This window comes from Glycine max, chromosome 8 (genome assembly GCF_000004515.6).
Source record: "Glycine max cultivar Williams 82 chromosome 8, Glycine_max_v4.0, whole genome shotgun sequence".
In the NCBI taxonomy this organism is placed as follows: Eukaryota; Viridiplantae; Streptophyta; class Magnoliopsida; order Fabales; family Fabaceae; genus Glycine; species Glycine max.
The window spans coordinates 8,113,308-8,138,330 of record NC_038244.2 but is presented as its reverse complement, the minus strand read 5'-3'; the positions used below and the strand labels follow the sequence as shown (position 1 = coordinate 8,138,330).

The 25,023-nt window shown below is 33.4% G+C and overlaps 2 protein-coding genes across 5 annotated transcripts; both read left to right on the top strand.

The window, feature by feature from the left end:
- The first annotated feature begins 2,221 nt into the window (after positions 1-2,221).
- Positions 2,222-9,985, top strand: LOC100778931 (agamous-like MADS-box protein MADS4). 4 transcript variants are annotated; one of them, XM_006585067.4, is made up of 8 exons: positions 2,222-2,806; positions 5,239-5,323; positions 8,048-8,115; positions 8,379-8,478; positions 8,823-8,864; positions 8,961-9,002; positions 9,197-9,330; positions 9,637-9,985. In XM_006585067.4, exons 1-8 carry the CDS (start codon positions 2,622-2,624, stop codon positions 9,710-9,712), a joined length of 732 nt encoding a protein of 243 aa, XP_006585130.1. In that variant the 5' UTR covers positions 2,222-2,621; the 3' UTR covers positions 9,713-9,985. The 4 variants fall into 4 exon arrangements, with proteins under 4 accessions (XP_006585130.1, XP_006585129.1, XP_006585132.1 ...); XM_006585066.4 differs by having other exon boundaries at positions 2,225-2,806; positions 9,194-9,330; XM_006585069.4 differs by having other exon boundaries at positions 2,239-2,806; positions 5,239-5,317.
- A 1,588-nt stretch (positions 9,986-11,573) lies between these two features.
- AGL3L (agamous-like MADS-box protein AGL3-like) lies at positions 11,574-24,270 on the top strand. Its single transcript, NM_001254130.2, has 6 exons — positions 11,574-11,863; positions 20,133-20,193; positions 20,788-20,855; positions 20,925-21,024; positions 22,825-22,866; positions 23,936-24,270. Exons 1-6 carry the CDS (start codon positions 11,679-11,681, stop codon positions 24,038-24,040), a joined length of 561 nt encoding a protein of 186 aa, NP_001241059.1. The 5' UTR covers positions 11,574-11,678; the 3' UTR covers positions 24,041-24,270.
- Positions 24,271-25,023: the final 753 nt, after the last annotated feature.

The following is a 25,023-nucleotide window of genomic DNA, read 5'->3' as shown; positions in this document are numbered from 1 at the left end:
CTCAGACCCTCATCATCAACCAGAAGAAGATAGACGACTCTCCAATCTTGAAAATGTGCTGATTCAATTCATTGAAGTTTCCCAAGCTAGCTTTTAAGTTAATGAAAAGTCAATTATAAATCTAAAAGTTCAAGTTGGGAAGCTAGCACAACAAATTGATTAAAGGTCTTTTCTGGCCATAAGGGAAGAAAATTTAATAGAGATCAAAGCACATGAGCAAAGTCTTGACCAAGAGCATAATTCAAGAGAAAAGGATGAAGGAAAGACACTTAAAGTTGAAGAGAGAGCACTAAAACAGTGTGAGAAGTGCTTGCAAGTGAATATCTCTCTTCATGAATGGATTATCAAGGAAGAAAGCCATGAAGAAATCGATAGATTTTTAAGAGCCTTTATTACCTTGTTCACAAACACTTCCTCTACAATGGTTTAGAAGTCCCTTCATGGATTCATGCTTTTCATGGAGTTTCTACCTAAGAATAGGAAAAGGGAGGAGAATGTATTCTTTGTGACTTATATGTGCCACCTTGAGCAACAAATCATCGTTAAGCAAATGACTTGAAATAAACGCTTACTGGGGAAGTCAGTTCTGGAGGACTCGGCCTACGAGTTAGACTTGCCCAACAAGAAGCTTTGTTTGTAATGCGCACTGCTTGCTCAGCGAGATACTACTCGCCCAGCGTGGCTGCATAATTTCAGATTTTGAAAAGTTCTTATTTCATATTTTAATAATCATTCTTATTATAGAATATTGTTTCCTACTGCAAATTAATAATAATATTATATGTAAAGGTATAAGCCTAACAAAATAATAATAAATTTAACCATTCTTTTATCTAATCCAATTCTTATAATAATAATAATAATAATGCGTGAATTAAATCTGAAGATTTAACTTTCAACGCCAATTCATATGAAAACTATTATTAGCAAAAGTTGTTAGCATTCAGTCAGGAAAAATCAAATTAAAAGCAACTCTAATACTGATTAAACAAAAATAAACTATTTCATTTTTTTACATCTTTGGTGCCTTAATTGGAAGAAAATCTCATAATTACTCACAATGAAATATTCATTTCACATGCCTTCGAGCTAAAGAAAAATTTAAGGCAAACAAGCAAACTGCTTTAGACTTCTTGGTTCCCTACCAATGTTTACTTCCTTTATTCACAAAAGGAAAATGTGTATTCACGGACTATAATATTGTAATCTTAAAAAAAATTGAAACGCAAGTTAAATAGTTATTTCTTTATATTTTTTATTTATTGATTTCTTAATCATTGTTCTCAAAGTAATGATTAGTAAAATAATTTTCTTATAATTATTTGTAATTACTATTCATCTCTTAAAAACAGTTATTTAACACTACTGTTTTTTTTTTAAAGAACAGAGTTTAAGATGATAATAATTTTTTTCTTGTATTTTTCTATGTATAATGTCAACAACAAAGTTTAAACCTTCATCTTGTACAAACTATTCAAATCCCATCACTAGGCCAAATCTAGTGAGTAATTTTTATTTTCATACTATAACACAATATAAAATTTAGAAGAAAAAAAAATGTTAGAATGGCACTTCATACATATAGTACGTAGGAAGTAGTTTATACTTTATACAAATGATCGCTGCTGCGTTTTCTTTCAATGGCTTTCTTGCTACCCTCCAATGCAATCCCACTTTCCTCTTATGAATTAATTTAACGAATTAGTTAATTTTTATACTTCAAATTAATAACATTAATTTAGTCTCTTTAACCCCAGCAAAAAAATGTGGATGAGAGGAAGATAAAACTCAATTGAAAATTTGATAAAATTAAAGAGATTGAATCGACAATGAAAATATGTTTATAGAATAGAATAAAATTTGGTAGTAGGACTGAAGGCACTGACATTATACTATGTGTATAGGTTGCGATACCCCTATACCCAAGTTTAATAAATTTTATTTTGCCGATAAAAAAATAATTTTATTTTGCCGATAAAAAAATAATTTTAGTTTGCTTTCAAAATTTGATAATGGTACTCATACATAAAATTTTACATTTTAATTTAGATAAAGATGAGAATAAAAAAGAAAAATAAATAGATAAAGCCAGTGATGTGATAGAAAACAAATATAAATTATAAAAAAATTATTATAAGTATATCCTTAGTCTTAATTAAAATTAGGTCCACTTTACGTGTAGCTAGCTCGCAGAAAATGCCTTCCCCACTTACAAAACGAAACTTTTGATTTCCTTAGGCGTGTCATTGTCATGGAGTTAGCAGTGTGTTAAACACACCAGAGGATGATAGCAGGGAAGAAAAAGACAGGTACAAGGGGTTTTGATTTTGGAGTTTGCATTAGGGCATTGATAAAGATGGTTTTGCTCACATTCACACAAATAATAATAATTATACAAATCATAATATATAATATTCCCCTTTTATTGTATACATTTTTAATGTAAGCTCATTGACACCATCTCTCGTGGCTATATAAATATATATATATATGCGTGTACAAGACATACACGCAGTAGCGAGCGGACCACGAAAATATTCACAGGGTTTGGTTTATTCCAATTTTTATTTTTAGTTTTTCCCTTTATTGGACATTAGAGTGTGTAAGAGAGAGAGAGAGAAATGGGAAGAGGAAGAGTGGAGTTGAAGAGAATTGAGAACAAGATCAACAGGCAAGTGACCTTTGCAAAACGAAGGAACGGGCTTTTGAAGAAAGCTTACGAGCTTTCCGTTCTTTGTGATGCCGAGGTTGCTCTCATCATCTTCTCCAATAGAGGAAAACTGTACGAGTTCTGCAGCAGTTCAAGGTATATATATATAGATATATATTCACCAAAATGTTAACAAATTACACGAAAAAACGAAATAACAAAAAAATAAATAAAACCCTCTTTCTTATTATTTTTGCCTTTAAAGATCTTCAAATCTCTCCCCGTTTGATATTTGCTGTTTGTTTTCAGCCAGCTGGCGTTTCCCCAGCTTTTTTTTTTGTTTTTGTTTGAGAAAACACGAAAAAGAAAAGTGGATTTTTCAATTTCCACTGTTCGGGTTTTTCCGTTTCGGTGAAATGTCTTTGCGTTTTTAGCAGGTTGAGGGTTTCTGCAAACGCATTGCTGTTAGATCTGCAACTGGAAACGCGTTTAACCCGAACATTCAGACAGACATATATACATAAAATAAATTAAGCAAAAGAGGATCACTGTTATATTGTATCCACTCTATTTTTGTTCTTTCTTTTTTTTTTTTTTCATTTTAAATTGCTTTTAGGTGAGTCTTGAGCTTTCTCTTTCTTTCTTTCTTTCTTTCCTTCTTTTGGTGCAAAACCCAGCATTTGAGATTGCCGTTTTTCTGCTCCGTCAAACAGATCTGGTTCAAAAGCGTTTCCCAAAAGTAATTTTGGAGTCTCGGATCAGGCCTCTTTTCGGTGTAATTAGGGTGTTGTGTAAAAGAAGCATATAAATCAATTACTATTTTGTTCCATTTGGAGTTTTAGCTCCTAGTCTGCTTTTGGTTTCAATGTTCAAAATCGCTCCAACAACGTAACTCATCTCTTATTCACTGTCAAATAAATACGCCCCCTTTTCTAAACAAAAATATTTTATGTCTCATCTCATCCACATCTCTCTGGGGCCTAGGGTTTCTTTTTATTTCTATTTATTTTTTTTCCTCTTGCACCTCTCATCATCTATCGTTCTCTGTAGTGTTCTATTTTTAATTCTCCCATTTAAAGCTTTTTAATATTTATTTTATGTTTTGCCTTAGCTTGCGTGCTTTTCTATTTTGGTCAATCCCTTCAATTTATACTTAATTAACTGGGGCTTGTTTGTTTTCGATCCACAATCATGACCAAAGAGCAAGATGGGGTTTTCTTCACTTTGGAGTCAATCGTTTGCTTAATTTATTTCTCCATGTTACTACTTACTACTGACAGAAGATATTTTTTTTTCATTTGATGAACGTTTTTCATGATAGAGACCTTTTGTTAAATCAGCACCAAATTCATGTTTTTCAATCACCTCATTATTCCTGTCTGCATAGACAGACACTTTCTGTTAATTGGTTTGGCGTTTCAAATAGTTAATTAATTTGCGTCTTCCGAAGATTCAATTCGTATATTTTGTTTGTGGAAGCAACTCTGGTCGTCTCAGATCTGATTATTGTACCGAAAATTCTGTTAGTAACTTAGTATGTTCCGTCCTTTTTCTTCTGGGTTTAAAAGGTGACACTCCATACAAATGATCTTACCTCTCACCTATATTCATAGGACACCAGTTTTCTTTTCTATAACTGTTGTAATTGACTCATTTTGATGGCCGAATGTTATCCCGTTTATCAACGAAAAACAGTCTCATGTCTCATTGTCAAACTAATCCAACACTATCTTTTTGTACAATTTGTTTGTAATTTGTATTAACATCAATAATTGGGAAATTGTATTAATATAATTAGTTTGTACAAATACAGAATAAAGACAGATAAGAAGAGAAAATAAGAAAATTATGAGATAAAATAATTGATTTAATAGAGAAAAATATAGTATTATAAAATGTTGTGTAAACAATTTTATCTTTGAACGGAGAGAGAAAAAAAACAAGGAAAGAGAATTTAAAAATTTATTTTTGTTTCATTTTTATTCAAAAATAAAAACTTATAGAATAAAAAAACTTAAAAAAATTTCTCCAGTTTAAGTGTGTTTTTCCTTACATCTTGTTTTCTTTCTTCTCATCTAAATAAAGGATTGGTCCCTTAAATTCTGTCACCGGTGACCTTCTTTGGTCCTGGTCAAAAAATTCAAAGGTTGATGTCATGTGATGATTTTCGATATAGTAGCCCTAAAACTAAAACATTACTTACTTGTCCTAAGATTTTCCACTCCAACTCGTTTACCAATTTTCTGCAACTCTTATGGTTTGTCCTATATTTAAGGAGCATTCCCATTCCTAGCTTCTAAATGGGGTTTCTTCTCATAATTATTTTCATTTCTAACTTAAGTTGTTCCTGTTCTTCGCTTGGAAAATATGTGTGCCCCTTTTCTTGTTGATGTTGGACTTAAAGCATAATTGAAGCAAAAAGATGTTTTCAGAAATGGGATAATTTTTCCTTGATTAATGATACTGAGCAATAATTTATATTTCTAGAATGTAGTTTTAATCAATTTATTATCTTGGATCATTTTGTAAGTACTAAGCACTTCTGACATCTAATTATACAAATATATATTTTTTCTCAAAACGTGCAGCATGCTCAAAACGCTAGAGAGGTACCAGAAATGTAACTATGGTGCGCCTGAGGCTAATGTGTCTACACGGGAAGCCTTGGTAATGGTGAATAGTCCCATCTATATCGTATTTAAATGCATTTTTTGCCCATTTAATTTTCCTAATTTGATGGCTGATTTTTTACCTCATCCATTTCTATTTTTGTTTTACTTACAAAGGATCGGGGCTCCTGCAACTTTTTACTATAAATCTATAATCATTCTTAATGTGGGGTATAACTGTTTTATATTACATTTAGCATTGCCGACATATGGAGTGTGTCGTGGTTGATCAGAGGTTTATCTTGTTGGTTATATAAACAACAGGCAAATGCAGTAAAATCACCTTATAGTTCTAGCTTGAAAAATAGTTTCAAGGAGATAAAAAAAAAATATACTGAAATCGTAATTTTTTTCTTTAACAAACATAAGTTATGTTTTTTTTTTATTCATTGACTGATATAATTGAATTTGTTGTGCTGTAAAACGTTTAACTAATAACCTAACGCAACTACAAATTCATAATCCAGGGATTTGAAAAAAAAAAGTTTTTTTTTTATAAATAAAGCTTAATATTGTTCATGAAAAGCTACTATCATAATATACAGTATAATTAATTTAGCTTATTGTATGATTCTTGAAGAAAAGTTCAAAATACAATGTGTTTGCTTTGACTTCTTTTCTTATTTCAGTTAATACACTCTTAATAATTATAAAAATATTAAATTGCTTAATATACTGTTGGTTGATATAATGTTAAAAAAGTAAGTGAGATCCACAATATATATGGATCCACTGGATCAATGTGATTGAGCTTTGGTTTTATGAATAAAATAAAATAGAAAAAAATATCAAACTAGGACACATAAATTTTAAAAGTGATATTTTTAAAAATTAACAAAAGCATATACATAAAAAAAAAAACCAAGCACTTCTTTGTAATTCTGGTCTAATGCCTAAACAACTTAAAGCTTACAGTGATAGCAAGCTGCATTATGTAACTTTGCAAAGCAAAAAGAAAGTAAAAAGTAGATTATTTCATTGTTTTCGGTTTCGTCAGATATATTTTTGGAGCAGTTAGACTGATTGTATGTCATATTTGCTCCAAAAATAGTTTCCCACACAAGAATTTTTGATTGTATGTCATCTGGGCCCGTTTAGTGCAATGGCTAAAAAGTATCTAGTAATTGAGGTAGGTATGGCGAACAGAGAAATTGGAAGGATTTTTGGATCATCATATTGGAATATCGAGCACCATACACTTGCCTAGTTTTATACAGGAAATCAGGTTTCATAACTTACACAGTTTCAATTTGATTACATAGATTTGATCTAGTTCCTAAATTCATGCATATGGTGCCCATGTCCTTCATATATAAGGGCTTTTAAGGTGAGCCTCCAATTATAGCCTGACGAAATACTAGTAAAACACTTTATAGCAGATCCCATTTATTTGAATGTATTATGTGTTGAAATCTATTTGCATAGAGAGGAAAAGTAGAAAAATAAAATTTAATTTGAGGGTGGATTTAATTTGCCTTATGTTATTACTAGTATATCTAATTTACGTACGTGTCTTATGTTATCACTGATTTCAAATTAACGTAATTTAGTGTGTATGTTCATGAATTGTGTTCTAAACTTGTGTTTGCATGTTTATATATTCACGCCATCCCGTCATTATCATGTTTTAGTTACTTATATCAGCATAATTTCATAAATACATTTTTTTAATCTGAAATGCTAATATACCAGTACGTGTTTAAGCATAATTTTATTTGTTGCAAATATGCTTATAGTATTATTGTAACACAACCCTATTTAACAATAACAATCATTTGCGACGTCAGTTGTTTAATTGAATCCATTAAATCTTTTATTCTTATGGTTAAATTTTTCCTCAACTCGTGTGAAAGAACCGTTCCTTAATTTTTGTGTATTCCATGCCTGTTTACTCTAGTATTTTCTACTCAGCTCAACGACTTTGCAAACTTTAATACGCTGAATTTTTTCGGTATTCCTCAACCTAGAAAAAAGATAAATGAAGTAGAACTTGGATTACTAAATGCATTAGAGCAATGCCAATAAACAAAATTTAGACGATAAGCTTAGAATATGAATGTTAGCATATATGTTTTATAAAAGCTTTTTTTATTATTGGCTATGAATTATACAAATATTTTTAGTAACTATATATATGATTAAATTTAATTGTAATTAGTCTTTTAATTTTATATTAGTTTTAATTCTCATAATTTTTTTTAGAAGTCTCTAAATGTTACCATTGATCCCTCAAAAAAAAATGTCACCATCGAGTGATATATATCTATTCATGTTAATTTTTTTTATTCACAAATATTAATTATTAGTATTATTAACTAGTTTTTATCTATTTACATTAAGTTAAAGATCATTTTGAGATGACACATAATGCAACATGTTAGATATATATGTCAGAATATCAATAAGTAATAATGCTTTTTTTTAAAAGTTAAAATTTATAACTAATAAAACTAATTATTATTTAGAAAATTAAAAACTAAATTTAATAATGTTTCAAAGACTTTAAACATATTTTATCCAACCGTTTATCATGGCTGAGAGGTTTGCGCGTGGCTAGAGTGTGCAAGTAGAATAATACCCGAACTGAATGAAGTTGTCCAGGTCACTAAGGAAAAACATCAAAAGAATCGATATACATATATATATATATATATGTTCCTTAATTTAATTATATAGTTTGTTCCTTTAACTATATATATAAAGTTTGATTTTGCTACCACGACTCTAGGAGTTAAGCAGTCAACAGGAGTACTTGAAGCTGAAGGCACGTTATGAGTCCCTACAACGGTCCCAGAGGTACGGATGCCCTATTGCGCCTTTTAATAATATGGCTCATAATTATTGGTTGATTCTATATATCATCGAAGTGGTTATTGTATCCCACAATTCCACTGTTATCCTGCAACTCAATTTGCATTCCAAAAAATTTATTCTAAAATATAAATTTATATTTTGAAATAAATTTTTTGAAATGCTATAAAAGTGCAAGATGTAATAATAAGAGTGTGGAAAATAAATACCCATCTCAATGTTGTATTTAACTAATTTTACCCTCCCAGGAACCTTATGGGAGAAGATCTTGGCCCTTTAAGCAGCAAAGAGCTGGAGTCTCTTGAAAGGCAGCTAGATTCGTCCTTGAAGCAAATAAGATCAACAAGGGTACTCAAGTTTCCAACTTTTGCCAATTACGATATGAAATTATTGATCTAGGAACATATTACGAGCCCAATCTTGAACTATCCCTATGTCTATATGGTCAAAGCTCATTTAATGCTCTGAGTAATACAAGAAATGGAAATACGAGTATTGGGGGCACATTATTACCATTAAAATGGAAAGGGATAATTAACTAACAAGGAAATTACTGTTCTTTCTCTATTGATTAGTGAAGAGAAACTCGGTTACATAATTCTAATTATAGATATATCAATCTCAAAATGTGTAATTTCGAAGTAAAAATGTAGTATATGTAATTTATTTTGTTAAGTTTGTTTCCTTTACAGACCCAGTTCATGCTGGATCAGCTCTCTGATCTTCAACGCAAGGTATGCATGAAAACAATTTTACTTTCCTTTGCCCCCGTTTACCATCTTCTGCAATACCTGACTTTGCTCACCAATTTATATATGTCACTTGTGTAGGAGCACTTGCTAAGTGAGGCTAACAGGTCTCTCAGACAAAGGGTAAGTTAGAAACTTAGAATTCATCAACCTATATATGTAAATATGCATCATCCCACAAAGTATATGGTTCATATAATTAAGTTAAATTACCAAGGATAAGAATTATGCAAGACCAAAACATTGCTATAAGATACGACTGATGTTGTGATATCGAAAATTGATGGGTATAAATGTTTTTGTCTGCTGTGTAGCAGTTGGAAGGGTATCAAATAAATCCACTCCAACTGAATCCCGGAGTTGAAGAGATGGGATATGGCAGGAATCCAGCTCAAACTCATGGTGAAGCCCTCTTTCAACAAATGGAGTGTGAGCCAACGTTACAAATTGGGTATGCACTCACTGCTAATTGACTCAATCATTGATCACTTTACAGTTGACAACTGTTAATTACTCTTGTAAACTGTATCAAATGGTTAATTCACTATTCACCCCAAAAATATGGTTAATTCACTAGTAAGGTAGATAAATGCATCAATGACAAATTTGGTGTAAATATGATTAGTAAAGATGTGAGGTCACATGAGATGGTTGATTTGATTAGCATAACTATAATGGTATTAGAATTCATTTTCATTTTTGGCCAAAGTTTTTTAGATTCCAATTTTTTTTTAATAATGATTTTGTTCAAGTGCAGGTATCAGCCTGATCCAGTATCAGTGGTGACAGCAGGCCCAAGCATGAGCAATTACATGGCAGGATGGCTACCATAGTGGGCGTTTCCTGCATAAGATCCACTGCACCACATTTGCCGTTCCAATTTTATTTGAAAACGAAAAAAAAAACAACAAAAAAGAAGGAAGAAAATGGCTTTGGATGTAATGAAGCTGTAAGTGTCTAGTCTACCGTGTATGAAGTAGGAACAAAGTTAAGCAGTGTTGTTTGTGTGTGCTCTTTCATAAAACTGCACTTCTTTGCTTCGGTTACTGTTTCTTCCCTTTTAATAAGGGTATTGATAGACAAATTATAAACATCTACCTTTTTTTTCTTCTTTCCATTCTATTTTTATCTAATTTATCTTCTCTTTCTTTTTTTATCAGTTATTTATTACTTTCTAAAAAAGAAAAATCTTTCTACTCAATATAGAATGGACGTTAATTTCCATTTAGGATGATACTAATATACGAATGAATTACCTGCTTTTTACTTATTCACCAAATTACCTGTTAATGCTCTCTATTAACAATGCTAATTTAACATTTCTTTTACCTTTGTATTTTTTTTTACATTAGACTAATTATATCTAGGGATGCTCATAAATAGATCAAATTCAATATAAACAAAAAAAATCGATCCAAAAAATCAAAAATCAAATAAATTAAAAAATTGAAAACCGATCAAAATCAAACTCATAAATATGTATATATTTTTATTCATAAATTTATAATATATCTTATTTCTATTTTTATTTCTTATATATTTATAAAACTATCATATATATATATATATATAACTTATATCTATTTATGAAAAATTGTTTAATTAAAATATTTTTACTAATTATTTAAGTTAAGATGGATAAATGTTATATTATAAGTTATATAATGGTGTATAAATAAAATACTTGATATTTTAAATTATTTTGTATTACATTTATCATATATCTTAAATTTTATTTAAAATTAAAAATAAAATTAGAACTAAAAATCAATCTAATCTAAATTATTTAAAATTAAATTAAAAATTTAAACGTTTAAATAAAAATTAACTAAATCAAAATAATTAAATTAAATAATTTTTCTCTTCAAACTGATACAATTTAATCCGTAAACAGCCCTGATGATATCTATCCTTACGTGGGACTACGAACAGAAATACTTTTCTTTTTTCCTTCGGATACGAACAAGAATACTGCCACTAGTACCAGTAATAATGTTTGCAGCACCACTTGTTGGCCTGAATGGCTGAAACACGTGCCAGTGACCTCAGTGAATCTAAAGTTAATTAATTATAATTAGTGTTTTGAGTTTTGACACGTTAGCTAGATTCAGCCTACTTATTTTTAAATGGACTTCACTTATGTTATCGATATGGATTTTCAGTAATAAATACAAATGCACGAGGAGGATCATTTTTTCGAAATTTTAAATTAAATTAGTTTTTGTATAAAATAAACTAGTAATTAAATAGGTATTGAATGCATATTTTGAAATTTTATTATTAATAAATTTTAATTATTAAAATAATATTATCTAAAATAAAGATTTTAATTTCAATAGATTGTGAATATAATTTTTTTACATTATTAGGTAATAATTATATGAATAATTGGATGACGGTAAAGTATACACGTTAATTTCTAAAATCTAAAATAAATTGATATAAAGAGATGTTATTATTACATTAATTACGTTTCACAAAATTGTACCGCACGACACCATGTGGGCATGTGGCTTTGACTTCTTTTTACTTGTTGTACAATAAAATAAAACAAAATATTTAAAAAATGAAAAGAAAATAAATTATTAACTTGAATCGCAATCTGGTCATTCGGCACGTGTCGAATCAGGAATCAGCACGCTAAGCCTATGCTTATAAGGACAGTATTTTCTTTCTCGCTGCTAAGTGCTGTAACAGAACAGAGAGAGAGAGAGAGAGATAATAGTAGAAGGTCGGGGATAGTAAAGAGAGAAATCCGAATAGAAAAAGAAGCTAGCTAGGGTTTCGGCGCGAAGAAGAATGGGGAAGAAGAAGGTGGAGATAAAGCGAATCGAGAACAAAAGCACTCGGCAGATAACATTCTCCAAGAGGCGCAATGGATTGATGAAGAAAGCTCGCGAGCTATCCATTCTCTGCGATGCGAAGGTGGCGCTGCTCATCTTCTCCAGCACCGGAAAGCTCTACGAGCTCTGCAACGGTGACAGGTACTCGCAAACCGTACAGTACCGTATAGAGTAGTACCTTGATCGATGATTTCCGTTCCGTACACTTGAGCTTATATGTGTCCAAGTTCTTTGCATCGCGTCACGTCGCACATGAAATTAATTCCGTTTTATGCCTTTCCTGTACTTGGATTTGTTTGCTTTGCTGTGTGCTTGCTTTTGGTTGGTTGGAAACTAAAAATAGAAATGAATGATTTGATTAACTAGTGCAAACTGCAAAAGTAGTATCCATTAGCTAGCAGAGTCGTGTCAAATTTGTCACGGTTTTCGGAGCCTTAGATATGGATAAGTTTGTGGTCTCTGCTCTCTGCACTAGTGGAAGTTGATTTGATATAATACGCACGTTTCTCACATTTGTCTCAACCAAGCTGAAGCGATATGCTAAAAAATGTTCAATCGCTTTCATTTGTCTAGCTCTCACTTTTTACCTTTTGCGAAAAGCCTTAGTAAAAATGATAATTAATGGATATAAGACTGAAAATGGTGATAATCAAATCTATATAGTTTATTAGTTACATCTTGTTATCTATTTTGTGTCATATATTTATATTTATATTGCTAATGTTCTTTTTCTTTCATGTTTTACTTGATCAATTAATGGCAAATTTTGTCTCAAACATATAACTCGGTTATTTTTTGACAAAAAAACATATAACTCCGTTATAATTATATACAATGATTTGTAATTGTATACTATAAAACTCTTTATATTATTACTACCTATATTATTTATTCCTAGGTTAAATAAAATTCTTAAATCTAAAAAATAATAATATATATTTTGTCGATAGTATAAATATAAAAAAAAAACTGTCATTCAATCTCAATGCCTCCTTGTAGTCTTACTCACCATGTGTTTTTACTGTCTAACCGCCTTGGTGGTTTAATATCCAAAATTTATTTTTTGCTCTACTTGTTTGGTTGAAGTTAGTTGTTCCTTCCCAATGTAGCTTTGCTTCCTTTTTTTTCCTTATGCCGACTTAAGGGTTTGGTATTTTTATTATAGGCTACTCTTTCCGGTTATCTACTTTCATTATATGTAAAATGATATTGAGAGTACACTCATTAGTGTAGGCTTTTACAATAACATGTTCAAACATGGAAGGTAGCTTTAGAATTTCTTAAAGTAGCTAGTGATCATGGAGCTATGACAAAAATGAGAAACCTTCAATCTTATAATCTTATGTGTCTGAGTGAGCATATTGAGTGCGTGTCTCATTTTGGCATAGTAGTGAAATAGAAAAATTGGATTATAAATGGAAGTTTATATCCCTCTTGATTTTAAGCTTTACTTCCCTGAGATCTTAGTCTGTCAGTTGTAATAAACAATATTTATACAAGTTAAAGGCTATCAAGAAAAGGTTGACACACTAACATCAAATTCATTTAAGATATCAACAATATTATGTAGATACTAATTATTACTATTAATTATCTAAATTAGTTATCAGTATCATATAATTAGGGTACAACTCCAACTTAATACAATTACTTATATTCTAATTAGCAGTCATCTACAAATTTAGGCTTACAACTGAGTTTTCAACTTGTTAATTAAATTAACACGTTGAATAACCTAAGAAATAAATTATCATATAAATGATTCACAATCAGAAAAATTGTTTCTAATATTAGGTAGCCACGAGCAAAGGATCATAGTAAAAAGGCGTCCAATGAAAATTAAATATTATAGTAAAGGCTCAAACTTAACCAAATTCATTAAAAGCATCTTTAATATGAGATCCAGAAATCTTGAGAAATATGTTTGGAAAATGAAAAACTGAATCAGACTCAAAAATAGCGTTCATCCTGACAGTGTGGGTGTTTGGACAAGTATCAAAAACCTTCATATCAACTGCATGGTCAGGGTACAGGTGCCACCATTTCATACCTTGTACCATATCCAGGGGAGTGGCAGAAGGGTTAATTGATAAATAAAAATGTATGAATGGTTTAATATCTAACAAATCCTGCCTAGGGTAGCTTTGTTATTCTTAGCCGGTCCCAAGCCCGGATAAAAGGAGAGGGTTGTGTTAGGCTTTCGACAGTCAACGTTAAACTTTGTCGAATCTCTATGACATGGATCAATTACGTAATAATGTGAATGTTAGGTCGTTGCCCGGAAGCAACGCGCTGTATGGCTCGAGTACAGTGTTAAAAGAGCAAGGGCCGCTGCATCGCCGCCCGGATGTAGTGAAAAGTAAGCAAGGGTTCCCACATTTTCGTGAACGGGTGTGGGTAAAGAAGCTAGTTCATGACAGGAGGATTCGCTTTGGTACATGGAATATAGGCACACTTACTGGAAAATCTATGGAAATAGTGGATGTTATGGTGAGGAGGAAGATCAATTTTATGTGTCTACAAGAAACTAAGTGGACAGGTGAAAAAGCGAAAGAATTAGACAACTCGGGATTTAAGCTGTGGTATACGGGAAAAATCAGATCAAGAAATGGGGTAGGGATTATTGTGGACAAGGAGTGGAAGAAGGATGTCGTGGATGTAAGAAGAGTAGGAGATCGTATCATAGTCTTAAAATTGGTAGTGGGACAGGACACCTTTAATGTTATTAGTGGGTACGCACCTCAGGTTGGGTTAGCAGAACACTTTAAGGTAAAATTTTGGGAGGATCTAGAAGGGGTACTTCAGGATATACCCCAAGGAGAGAAAGTTTTCCTAGGAGGGGATCTCAATGGACATGTAGGTAGCGTGGCTAGAGGTTTTGAGGGGGTGCATGGGGATTTTGGCCTAGGGGAGATGAATGGGGAGGGTAAATCCATCTTAGAGTTTTCGGAGGCTTTGGATCTTTCTATAACCAATACATGGTTTAAGAAAAGAGAAGAACATCTTATCACTTACAAAAGTGGAGGGACATGTTCTCAGATAGATTTCTTCCTTATCAGGAAGTCTGATAGGAAGTATTGCTTGAACTGTAAAGTTATCCCGGGAGAGAGCTTGACTACCCAACATAGAGTTTTGGTTATGGATGTAAGAATTAGAGATAGGGCAAAGAGAAGAAGTCCTCTGGTAGCACCAAGGATCAAATGGTGGCACTTGAAGGGTGAGAAACAAGGAATCTTCCAACAAAAGATATGGGAGGGTTGGTGTGGACAATCACAAGGAAGTGCAAATGATATGTGGAACAAGATGTCCCAAGAGATTATTAAAGTGGCTAAAGAGACGTTGGGTGAATCTAGAGGTTTTGGACCTAGGGGTAAAGAATCGTGGTGGTGGAATGAAAATGTTCAGAGCAAAATTAGAGTAAAAAAGGAGTGTTTCAAGGAGTGGTCTAGGTGTAGAAATTCTGAAACTTGGGATAAGTATAAGATAGCTAGAAATGAAACCAAAAAGGCGGTGAGTGAGACAAGAACCCAAGCTTTTGACGGACTATACCAAGCTCTAGGAACCAGGGACGGAGAAAGATCTATATATAGGCTTGCTAAGGGTAGAGAGAGGAAGACTAGAAATTTGGATCAAGTAAAGTGTGTTAAGGATGAAGAAGGCAAAGTCTTAGTGCATGAAAAAGATATCAAGGAAAGGTGGAAGGCGTATTTCCACAACTTATTTAATGATGAATATGGATATGACTCTAGCAGTCTAGACACAAGAGAAGAGGACCGGAACTATAAGTACTATCGTCGGATTCAGAAACAGGAAGTAAAGGAAGCGTTGAAAAGAATGAGTAATGGTAAGGCGGTGGGGCCAGACAACATACCTATTGAAGTGTGGAAAACTCTTGGAGATAGAGGTCTTGAGTGGCTCACCGAACTCTTTAACGAAATTATGAGGTCAAAACGCATGCCGGAGGAATGGAGGAGAAGCACGTTAGTGCCAATCTATAAGAACAAGGGGGATATACAAAATTGTGCAAATTATAGGGGAATCAAGCTCATGAGTCATACCATGAAATTATGGGAAAGAGTGATCGAACGGAGATTAAGAAAGGAGACTCAAGTTACTGAGAATCAATTTGGTTTCATGCCGGGAAGGTCGACCATGGAAGGGATTTATTTATTACGGCGGGTGATGGAGCAATATCGCATGGCCCAACAAGACTTGCACTTGATTTTTATTGACTTGGAGAAAGCGTATGATAGAGTGCCTAGAGAGATTTTGTGGAAAGCTCTAAAGAAGAAAGGGGTTAGGGTTGCATATATTCGAGCTATCCAAGATATGTATGATAGGGTATCGACTAGTGTTAGGACACAGGGTGGAGAGTCAGACGATTTTCCCATCACAATTGGTTTACATCAAGGGTCAACCCTTAGCCCCTACCTTTTTACCTTAATTCTGGATGTCCTCACGGAACAAATCCAAGAGATAGCGCCGAGATGCATGCTTTTTGCAGATGACATAGTCCTCCTTGGAGAGTCGAGGGAGGAGTTGAATGAGAGGTTGGAAACTTGGAGACGAGCTCTAGAAACACATGGCTTTCGCCTAAGCAGAAGCAAATCGGAGTATATGGAATGTAAGTTCAACAAAAGAAGGAGGGTTTCTAACTCAGAGGTGAAAATAGGAGACCATATTATCCCTCAAGTCACACGGTTTAAATATCTTGGGTCTGTAATACAGGATGATGGGGAAATTGAAGGGGATGTGAATCATCGCATTCAAGCAGGATGGATGAAATGGAGAAAAGCATCGGGGGTGTTATGTGATGCAAAGGTACCGATCAAGCTAAAGGGAAAGTTTTATCGGACTGCGGTAAGACCGGCGATTTTGTACGGAACAGAATGTTGGGCGGTCAAGAGCCAACATGAGAATAAAGTAGGTGTAGCGGAGATGAGGATGTTGCGGTGGATGTGTGGTAAGACTCGACAGGATAAAATTAGAAACAAAGCTATTAGAGAGAGGGTTGGAGTAGCGCCTATTGTAGAGAAGATGGTGGAAAATAGACTTAGGTGGTTTGGGCATGTAGAGAGAAGACCGGTAGACTCTGTAGTAAGGAGAGTAGACCAGATGGAGAGAAGACAAACAATTCGAGGCAGAGGAAGACCCAAAAAGACTATAAGAGAGGTTATAAAAAAGGATCTCGAAATTAATGGTTTGGATAGAAGTATGGTACTTGATAGAACATTATGGCGGAAGTTGATCCATGTAGCCGACCCCACCTAGTGGGATAAGGCGTTGTTGTTGTTGTTGGTTTAATATCTAACATATTTTAACTTCTATTTAGATAATTGGTGCAATTCCGAAACTTTGACTCGTGGTCATGTATAGAAAAGAAACACAGTGATGCCATGTGAAGAGCCAATTATTTCCAAAGCTTAAATCGTTCAAGTAAAAATACAAAAATGATTTTATGTGCAGTACATCTTTAATATGAGTTTTGTTATGGAAGCCTAGCTAGGACCCAACTTAAAGGATTCTATGACAGAATAATTTTGTCCTATATTTCATGCTTTGCTAAGGCATAAATACATACAAAAGAGTTATAACAAAATCTCTTAAGATTGAGCTATACAGATTGATTCTCCAAATAAAACTCCTAAGATTACATTTAGACTAAAAATAAATTGATTTACATGATCACAGACTAATAATATGAGATAATATAATAATCACACATAATTTCACACAGATTCTGTTATCTCATCATGATATCATTGCCCCCCTCAAGTTGGAGCATGTAAATTACATATCTCCAACTTGCACAACAGGTGAACTGAGTGGGACCAAGAGTCTTAGTAATAATATCAGTTAATTGTGCATTTACAGAAACATAAGTAGGTGCAATATTGTTAGTGAGATACTCGTCGCGAATGAAGTGACAATCCACTTCGATGTGCTTGGTGAGCTCATGAAAAATCGGGTTCTTGACAATATGAAGCGATGCTTGACTGTCACAATGAAGTCGCATAGGCTGAGAATAAGAGATACCAAGACTATGGAGAAAACATTTTAACCATTTCAATTCTTCTGTTACAACTGTCATGGATTGATACTCAGCCTCAGCAGAGGAGCGAGATACTTTTTGTTGTTTCTTAGTTTTCCATGAAATTGAGAAGATCCAAGTAGAGCAAATCATCCGATAAGAGACCTACGAGTTAAAGGGCGTCCTGCCCAATCAGAGTCACCAACCAGATAGTTGCAGGTCACAATCCTTACGCAACAAAACACCCTGTCCTAGGTTCCCTTTCAGATATTGAACAACACGGAGAGCAACCTCCCAATGGGCCTCTTTAGGTGTCTGCATAAATTGAGACAACACATGCACACAATATGAAAGCTAAGGGTATAATAAAACAGAGGTAAATGAGACGACCTACTAACCACCTATACTGATCCGGATGAGGAAAAGGCAAGTCTGCTGCAAGTGCCAGACGATGATTCTATTCAATTGGCACATTTGATGGCTTAGCTCCCAGAAGTCCAGTTTCAGCTATAATGTCCAAAGCATATTTGCGTTGATAAAGAAAGATACCCGTGGAAGATTGCGCCACTTCAACACCCAAGAAATATTTGAGGATCCCCAAGTCTTTCAAGTGAAACCAATTGTGTAAATAGGCTTTAAATTTGGTGATAGCTTCATGATTATCTCCCGAAATGATTAGGTCATCAACATACACTAACACTACAATATATATATCCCCGGTCTTTGCAAGACGAAAAGAGAATAATCAGACAGAGATTGCCGAAATCCATAGTGTTTTAGTGAAGCGGACAGCTTGACAAACCAACAACGAGGCGCCTGTTTGAGTCCATATAAGGACTTGTTGAGTTTACACATCATGCCATATTGCTGAGGAAGAAATCCAAGAGGCGGCTTTATGTACACAACCTCCTCAAGGTCCCCGTGTAAAAATGCATTGTGCATATCCATCTAATGTAATTCCCAAGCTCGTTTGGTCGCTACGGCTAACACTGTGCGAACCGTTCCCAATTTTATAATGGGTGCAAAAGTCTTTGTGTAATTGATCCCCTCCTTTTGATGATTGCCAAGATATTCTAACACACCCCTCAGGCTTGAGTAAACCTAAGTCCTTGATTTGAAAGTGACTCTTCAACTTTTCAATGTCATCCTAGTCATCCCTGACTATGATGATATCATCAACTTAAATTAATAGATAGATACATCTTCCTTGGGAGATAAGTCTATAAAAGACTGTATGATCAAAATCACATCAAGACATGCCAAATTCCTGAATAATTGTGCTAAACCGTCCAAACCAAGCACAAGAAGATTGTTTCAAGCCATAAAGAGAGTGGTGAAGTTTACAAACTATAGTGGATTCCCCTTGAGCAACATTTGAGTGATTTTTCAAACAATTTTTCACATCCAGAGATTTGGTTATGGACAAAACAAATACACCAAAAATGCATGGAGGAAGTAAATATAGATGTCGATCAGTAAAAAGAATGGAATGAGGAATTTGATTTTGCAAAACAGAAGATGACATACGATTAATAAGAAAGCAAGCAAAGATAACAACATCTCCCCAAAAATGAGTGAAAACATTACGATCAACAAGGTGGGAGTTATCTCTATCAAATGTCTATTTTTCCATTCAACAACTTCATTTTGTTGAGGAATGTAAGCATGAGAAGATTGATGTATAATTCCATGAAAAGACATGAATTTAGTGAAAGTGGTGGAAAAATACTAAGGTGCATTGTTACTTCTTAATACTAGGATGAAGAGTTGAAGAGTCACTCTCGTTCTAATAATAATATGATTGACCATTAAAACTACTAATATAACACCAATATGATTAACCCTAATTTTCTTTCTAATACTTCTACTAAACAATCATTTTATTGTTTATGAGGTTGTTTTAGCTAATATGAACTAAAACCAATTCCTGAAAGGACTAGGTGTATAGTCTTCCTGGGTAAACAATTGCTGAAGCTTGTCCATTGCAATGAAATGGGATAACCTCCCCTCCCCTTAAGTTTATTATTTTCATTCATCTCGTTTCTGTACGCACACTAACAATAATTTTTTAACTACTAGTGTGTTTGAATACCTCCTAGAAACAATTTTGAACCTCAAAATCACCGTGAAAAATTGAAAAAGTTGAAGCAACTATTTGCTGCTTGGCTTTAACTTGATTTTGGCTAGAATCGATATTGGCATAATTGTAAGTTAATCCAAACACAATAGTATTACGAAAAAAAGACCTGTTAAGCTGCTTGGACCAATGTCTATCAAATATCATGCATTTTTGTTGTTTAGTTATTTCAATATTGGAATAAAAATTCTCATCAACAAAAAAATATTGGAATGAAAATTCCGTGAATTTAATGTTCTCAGTTTGGCCGAGGTCGTGCAGCAATATTGGGATCATTTAGGAGCGAGCGGTACTGACACAAAGGTACGGAACTTGTCATATCTATGCTAAATATATTGCACTTCTCATACAATATAAAGAATGAAAATATAACCGTAGCTGCCATAAGAACATCTAGAAAGTTATCACTGTAAACATATATGAACTGAAATGTCTCGTAACAGTTGCAAGGTAACAACTAACAAGGATGAATCATATAGAATTCTAGATAGCGGCTACATGGGGACTAAAACAATAAAGTAGGAGAATTTCAATATGAAAGCTAGGGGTGTCGATGTTATAGACATAGTTCTTAATGTTACAATAAAGGTAAAGTTGTCCATACACTGAAGAGTGAAGACACAAACTTGCATATCCAAGTTGTTTGTTGCTTTTCTCTCAGTTTTTTTATATTTTTTTTTCTCTTTCTTTTCAAATGAAAATATGCTATGTTGTGCACCGAGCTTGTATTTTAATTTCCTTGTCTAAAATGTGGGTGAGCAAGAGAAAGTGATACATAAAATATTGTTGTATTGTTGTTTTAGGGGAATTATTTGAAGCAAATGCAAAATGTAGAACTGTCGCTTGGAAAAATAGATCACTGTCGAGATTAATATTGTTATTATTATTATTATTTAGTCGCAGGAACTATGCTTTGAAATTGCAGATATCTGGTCTGGTTCAGCGTTTTCTCAAATGATCAAAAGGTGATCCTTTGCATTTGTCTCCTGCAACGCTAAGGTATGAACGAATCACTGATCTAAATTTCATTGCAGGCACTTCGGTGTTTCTGAACTTGAGCATCTGAGTGTGTCTGACCTTATGGAACTAGAGAAACTGACTCATGCTGCTCTTTCGCGAATCAGATCAGCAAAGGTTTTACACTCTATTCAGTGAACGAACTTCAGTTTATTAAGCGTAAACTATACATCACTCAGCTTTGACAATGAAAATAAAAAAAGCTATTGTTCAAGGAATGTGATGCAATTATTTCTTCTTTATGCTCTGGGTTTCTTTGAACGAAAAAAGCACTTTAGATAGCAAACTTATAATTTGAATTTTGAACATTCTTCAATGAAAATGTCCTGTAGGGATATTTAAAGGAGGAAGGATTATGGGCCATACTAATAACTGAACTGTTATCACAAAACAACCTCATAAGTCCTTCCTATTTTATTTTGAGGTCATCAACAATAATTTTCTTCCATTACCTCTCACACATATTGTATGTCATAGCTTGAAATTTTGTTTATGTACTAAACCGAGCAACTACGTTTTGCTTCTTGCTTGCTCCTCCATGTTACTAGTTTCCTCCCAGAAACATGCAATATCCAGAGGAGGACCTTTTATTTACAACTAACTCGGCAAAGTCTGCATCTATATATACCTCTATGGACAATATGTATGAATGTACTTTTTTCTTGAACAATCCTTTTCTTGGATACTGAAGGAGTCAAATTATTGAAGGATTCTATCAACTGCAGTTTCCCCATCAAAATATGTATTGTACACAAAATTAACTTTTTGTTAACTTTGCTAACTACCCTCTTAAACTTTAAAGAAAGTTTTAAGAGCATGGCTTTGCTCTAATCAATAATAGAAAGCTTTGTTCTCGAGGATATAAACACACTTACCGAGCCTCATTCAATCTTGTGTCCGGATGTTGCGTGTTTATCTGTTTAGAATTTTGGTTGTTTTGCTAACTGGAGACATATGATTTGTATCCCTAGAGTCAAGGAAATAATCTTCAAGCCAGGTTGTAGATTTATAGAATCAGTTTTTGCCGGGGTCTTACCAACTCTGGCAGCAAACTTTGCTCGGGCATGCAATAGCTTTATATGACAGTTTAAGCTGTGAGGTGAGTAGATTTCTTAGCAAGGTATCAAAGCCTGTTTGAACTATAACTAGTGGTCAAGTTTTCAACTCTTCCACTGCATTCTTCATACTTGAATGAAAGTTGAGTATTTAACTTTGTCCTATATTTTCAACTCTGATGGCACCAAATACCGGAGGGGACTACTTTATCCAAAGCTTAATTCTTCCCAGGCCACTTCGGCTGCACTTTTACCTAACTTCTTCCCAAACAGATTTTAGACCGCCTTCTTCTTAACAAAATCATTTTTTTTTTTACAAAATAAGGTGAGCTTATTATTTACCTTTACTTCAAGGACAAAAGGCTTTGCTCTAGTGCCGTGTTTGAGATATATATCAAAATAAATTTTGGTATTTCTCAACTGCTTAATTTGGTTCTTTCCTCTGTTCAAATCTCTATCATTTTAGAATTAATTATTCTGGGCGTGAAATGTTTATACTATGAAGATCTCTTCAATTCTAGTGATAGTGTTTGTACATCATCCTGTTTGTGTAAGATATACATCTCACACAACTATATAGTGATACATGACATTACTAGTATCGCCATTCTGTTGCAAGCTCAATTTGTGGTTTAACCGTTTGCCAAAGTTCTTTTTGCTGTCAAGTATAACTAATGGTCTATTTTAGAAAACCCATTCTCTCTTGAACTACTGAAGTTTATCTGATGAAGATTTCCCTTATGACTTATGGCAATTGGGACCAGGGTAACAAATTTTAAAATTCCAATTTAGGATGCAGTTGTTCTCATTATCTCCAGCTTTTTACATTAAGACTGTTCTAATGCAGAAGTTTTTTATGCAGATGCGATTGATGATGGAATCTGTAGTGAATCTTAAGAAAAAGGTATGCAATTGGTGAGACTTTCTTGATTTTGTGTGTTTGATAACCATTTATATCGATGGATCACCACCCCCACCCTCCTCCCCTTCTTTAATCTAGACTATAAAAACTAAGGAAAAGTTAAGTTGCTAGGTTGACTAAATTGGATAGAACTAATCATCATTCATCATACGAGCACATATATGTCGGTGCTATGCACAACGCCTCAAATTTTAGATGTAGGATATTTCAATTCCTCATCTTGAGTATGGCAATTGAAATTTATTCACATTTAAGTACGAACATATATATTAAACTGATGGTGCTAACTAACTAACCAGACACATGACACTAAAGTTTCAAGATATTCACAATCACATACTAGATACTTTGCAATTTGTATAATTTACATTCCACTTTATTAGAGACAAATTATAACTAGAAATTCTAAACTATATACCAGATAATGTGAAGTTATTTCCACACATTCATATGCAATTACATAATTTTACTGTTTACTTTTTGTCTGAATATCAAATTAGATTAAGAATGATCATTAGTGGATCAAAGTTCAATTATGGTTTGTTAACGGCCATTTTTTTTTATCACTTTTTGCTGCTTCAAACTGGAACATATATTGAGAAATAAAATGAGCTTTTGGAGAAACAGGTCAAAATGTATACAAAGCCATGCACTTAAAGTTATATTTCAATACCACTTAAAGTTATAAGATCACTAGGGTTGGCCTAGTGGTGGAGGTTGGGGGTAGATATACAAAGACTTTAGATTTATTCTCATTACTGTCATTATACACCAAAAAACACTAGACGAATCTTATACATTCTGCTGTATAAAAAAACATTACAGGAATCTTAGGCTAAAATTTACGTTAAATACTTTCTAAAACTTATTTAAGTCGTTATCCTATATTAATTTAAAGTTTAAACTATTTACCGGACCAGTTAGTTAACTGGTGAGCCCATTCGAGCAGCAATTTATAGATTATAACACTGAACATACTCTTCATTCTAATAAAACTAATGTAGATATAGACATTCTAATTTCTATCAATAATAGTTTTCGCCTGCTGCAGATTGAGGCACTAGAAAAAACTAATGACGTCAATAACGTGGTGACACGGTCTATTGACTGTGATCAAACAGATGGGGTGACGCATAATCTGTTCCCAGGTCTCTAATGGAGCTGAAAGCCACTACTCTGGGTCTAACTTGCACACTCAACCCTTGAATTTCCAAGTGTGTGTTTAATACATGCATAGGGAACCATGCCATGGTCTAGCTACTTGCCTTTTATTATTTCTATTTTGGTTGAAACATGGAGCATCTTGAAGATAATGTAGCCTGGGGAACTTTGCTTCAGCTACTACTTTGTGCCTAATTAATTTATAATAAGTGACATTAGATGCCATATGGTATTATAAGTCTCATAATGCTAAAATTTGGGAACGGTTCACGGTGAAAGTAATGGAAACAATCATGTGGAGGAGAAGGTTGTGAGTTTATTCTTCCGCTAACAAAAAAAATTATAATTAATCATTAATATTTATTGATTCAAAATAAAATATGATATGATAATATTAATTTAATCTCTTCTGGGGTTATTAAAGATATGACAAAAAAAAAAGATCCTATTAAATGTCAACTATGTTACGCAATGTCAAAGTCAATAATTTAGTCAATTTCCTGTAATGTAAGCCACCAGCACTCCAACATCAATGAAAATAACATGACGGTGATAATATATTCAGAAATGCCTCACAAGATCACAACGAAATGAACATGCCTAGTTGTCTGTGTAATAAAGGGTAAGGCCTAGTTGAAATGTTATCTTCAAGAAGAGAATAATAATCAATAAAAAAAAATGGACAGCACTTTGAGCTACTTCCGCGACCAGTTTCTATTTAGGACACATGAGCAAAATCCATAAGGTTGGATGGGCAGTAGTACTGTAGTAGAGTGTTGTTTCTCACCTAATAAATTTTGCGCATACCAGCGAACCAATTCCGCACATACCCCAATTATGTAGCTGTAATAATTAATCACGTGCAACTGAATTATGAAACTCGTACTGTGTAGCGTAATTTTCTCTAAGATCAAAGTTACATATGGATCGGGATCACATCTGTCCAGAATTGGATAGGGTATTATAGTATTTATTTTT

Excerpts from the sequence above, each read along its gene's own strand:
- LOC100778931 (XM_006585066.4), top strand. The coding sequence starts at position 2,622 with ATGGGAAGAGGAAGAGTGGAGTTGAAGAGAATTGAGAACAAGATCAAC. Across the intron at positions 8,865-8,960 it reads TCTCTGATCTTCAACGCAAG|GAGCACTTGCTAAGTGAGGC; the intron begins GTATGCATGAAA and ends TCACTTGTGTAG. Across the intron at positions 9,003-9,193 it reads ACAGGTCTCTCAGACAAAGG|CAGTTGGAAGGGTATCAAAT; the intron begins GTAAGTTAGAAA and ends TCTGCTGTGTAG.
- AGL3L (NM_001254130.2), top strand. The coding sequence starts at position 11,679 with ATGGGGAAGAAGAAGGTGGAGATAAAGCGAATCGAGAACAAAAGCACT. Across the intron at positions 11,864-20,132 it reads GAGCTCTGCAACGGTGACAG|TTTGGCCGAGGTCGTGCAGC; the intron begins GTACTCGCAAAC and ends TAATGTTCTCAG. Across the intron at positions 22,867-23,935 it reads TAGTGAATCTTAAGAAAAAG|ATTGAGGCACTAGAAAAAAC; the intron begins GTATGCAATTGG and ends CGCCTGCTGCAG.